The 3,026-nt window shown below is 45.3% G+C and overlaps 1 gene segment (V, D, J or C); it reads right to left on the bottom strand.

The window, feature by feature from the left end:
- Window positions 1-1,755: 1,755 nt before the first annotated feature.
- On the bottom strand, window positions 1,756-2,353 carry LOC113249342 (immunoglobulin lambda variable 2-18-like). The segment is given in 2 exon segments: window positions 1,756-2,156; window positions 2,271-2,353. Coding segments are annotated over 2 exon segments (447 nt in total).
- Window positions 2,354-3,026: the final 673 nt, after the last annotated feature.

Here is a 3,026-nt window from a genome sequence, read left to right as displayed (position 1 = left end):
CCCCAGGAACTGTTGAAAAGGAAAAACAAACCTGGGGCATCACAATGCCGGATTTCAAACTGTACTACAAAGCTGTGATCACAAAGACAGCATGGTACTGGCACAAAAAACAGACACATAGACCAATGGAACAGAATAGAGAACCCAGAAATGGACCCTCGGCTCTTTGGGCAACTAATATTTGATAAAGCGGGAAAAAACATCCAGTGGGAAAAAGACAGTCTCTTCAATAAATTGTGCTGGGAAAATTGGACAGCTACATGCAAAAGAATGAAACTTGACCACTCTGTCACACCATACACAAAGATAAACTCCAAATGGATGAAAGACCTCCATGTGAGACAGGAATCCATCAAAATCCTAGAGGAGAACATAGGCAGCAACCTCTACGACATCGGCCAAAGCAACCTTTTTCATGACACATCCCCAATGGCAAGAGAAACAGAAGATAAAATGAACTTATGGGACTTCATCAAGATAAAAAGCTTCTGCACAGCCAAGGAAACAGTCAAAAAAACTAAGAGGCAGCCCACGGAATGGGAGAATATATTTGCAAATGACACTACAGATAAAGGACTGGTATCCAAGATCTACAAAGAACTTCTCAAACTCAATACATGAGAAACAAATAAACAAATCAATAAATGGGCAGAAGATATGGACAGACACTTTTCCAATGAAGACATACAAATGGCTAACAGACACATGAAAAAATGTTCAAAATCGTTAGCCATCAGGGAAATTCAAATCAAAACCACACTGAGATACCGCCTTCGCCAGTTAGAATGGCAAAAATAGACAAAGCAAGAGACAACAATTGTTGGAGAGGATGTGGAGAAAGAGGATGCCTCCTACATTGTTGGTGGGAATGCAAGTTGGTACAGCCACTCTGGAAAACAGTGTGGAGGTCCCTTAAAAAGTTAAAAATAGAGCTACCCTATGATCCAGCCATTGCACTACTGGGTGTTTACCCCAAAGATACAGACGTAGTGAAGAGAAGGGCCATATGCACCCCAATGTTCATAGCAGCAATGTCCGCCATAGCTAAATCGTGGAAGGAGCCGAGATGCCCTTCAACAGATGACTGGATTAAGAAGTTGTGGTCCATATATACAATGGAAATATTACTCAGCTATCAAAAAGAACAGATTCTCAACATTTGCTGCAACATGGACGGCACTGGAGGAGATAATGCTAAGTGAAATAAGTCAAGCAGAGAAAGACAATTATCATATGATTTCTCTCATCTATGGAACATAAGAAGTAGGATGATCAGTAGGGAAGGAAGGGATAAAAAGGGGGGGTAATCAGAAGGGGGAATGAAACATGAGAGACTATAGACTATGAGAAACAAACTGAGGGCCTCAGAAGGGAGGGGGGTAGGGGAATGGGATAGACCCGTGATGGGTAGTAAGGAGGGCACGTATTGCATGGTGCACTGGGTGTTATACGCAACTAATGAATCATTGAGCCTTACATTGGAAACCGGGGATGTACTGTAAGGTGACTAACATAATATAATAAAAAATCATTAAAAAATTTATACAGAGCACAGGTCTATTTGTCCCTCTCTTCCTGCCATTGAGGAATTGGAAGATCATCTTCTGGGAACATGTAAGGTACAAAGAGACTGACAATTCCCCCAGACAATTCACGAGGAAGGCTTTTCCACTTCACTACATTGCAGGAGGTAAAAGACCTGAGAGAGAACTGAATTCTCAAGGCCATATTGCACGAAGCCTCCTCTAAACATGGTTAGGATTGAGGAAGCATCTTTAGAGCAAGGAGGGAGGCTGTGAGAATAGGACAGGTTTTGGTTTTACTTCCCCATGAACTTAGACCACTGTGATAAGTGTTAGCACTTCTATATGAGGCACAGTAATACTCAGCCTCATCCTCAGCCTGCAGCCCAGAGATGGTCAGGGAAGCTGTGTTGCCAGACTTGGAGCCAGAGAAGCGATCAGGGATCCCTGATGGCCGAGTATTTACTTTGTAAATCAGAGTTTTGGGGGCCATGCCAGGATACTGTTGGTGCCAGGAGACACCATTATAACTTCCAATGTCATTGCTGGTTCCAGTACAAGAAATGGTAACTGTCTGTCCCAGAGTCCCAGACACTGAGGCCGGCTGAGTCAGGGTAGACTGGGCCCAGGAACCTAAAAAGGGGATAAATGCAATAGTTAGCTCTGTGCTGGGGCCTCAGGTGAACCTGAAGAGGAGAGAAAGGATCAGCTTAGATGTCCCCAAGGAACCTTCCGTGGGGACCTCACCTGTGCCCTGAGAGAGGAGACCGAGAAAGACCAGAGTCCAGGCCATGGTGGTGACTCCTCAACAGCACTGCCTTCTGAGACCCCCAATCCCAGGCTTGTCTCTCTCTGACCTCTATTATCTCCTCCCCTCTCTGCCTGAGGGAGGGAGTGGACTGCATGCAAATGTGCTTCCTGCACCTTCCTCTCCTCACACCCTCTGATCTGACCCTTCTTCTTAGATACTTCTGCATCCTTGGGCAGCACAGCTTACCTGAATAGACTCAAACACTTTGACATGTATTTTCTGAAGGTCAAGAATTTGAATTTTTATGCCTGATTTACCCAGAAGAGAAAGATCTCCTGAAGACCTCAGGTATGTGAGCTCCTGGACCTTCTGTGTTTCCACAATAAAATGACTATGTCTCTGTGACCATGCAAGACTTGGGGCCCTTCCTTCTGTGCCCCCTGCTGGGCACCAACTTTTGAGGATCTCTCTACTCTTAGGAAAGTGTCACTGCTGACGCCCATGGAAACATCTGCTGTGAGTTGGTGGTTGGTGCTGGGTTCTCCCCCAGCTGCACGCTTGCCATCATCCCACCCATACTTGTTTGTGCTGATGGACATGCAACATTGAAACCCATCAGCTTGTCAGTCACCTTAGCTTCTTACCCACATGCCATATGGAGGGTCAGGTCCACAGGTGTAAGCAAACCCTAGGAGGGGAAAAGGAGCACCTGCCAGGACATTCTGCATGTTCCACTCATGAACAAGCCACTT

Source organism: Ursus arctos, unplaced genomic scaffold (genome assembly GCF_023065955.2).
Source record: "Ursus arctos isolate Adak ecotype North America unplaced genomic scaffold, UrsArc2.0 scaffold_34, whole genome shotgun sequence".
NCBI lineage: Eukaryota > Metazoa > Chordata > Mammalia > Carnivora > Ursidae > Ursus > Ursus arctos.
This window is presented reverse-complemented; position numbering and strand designations above follow the sequence as displayed.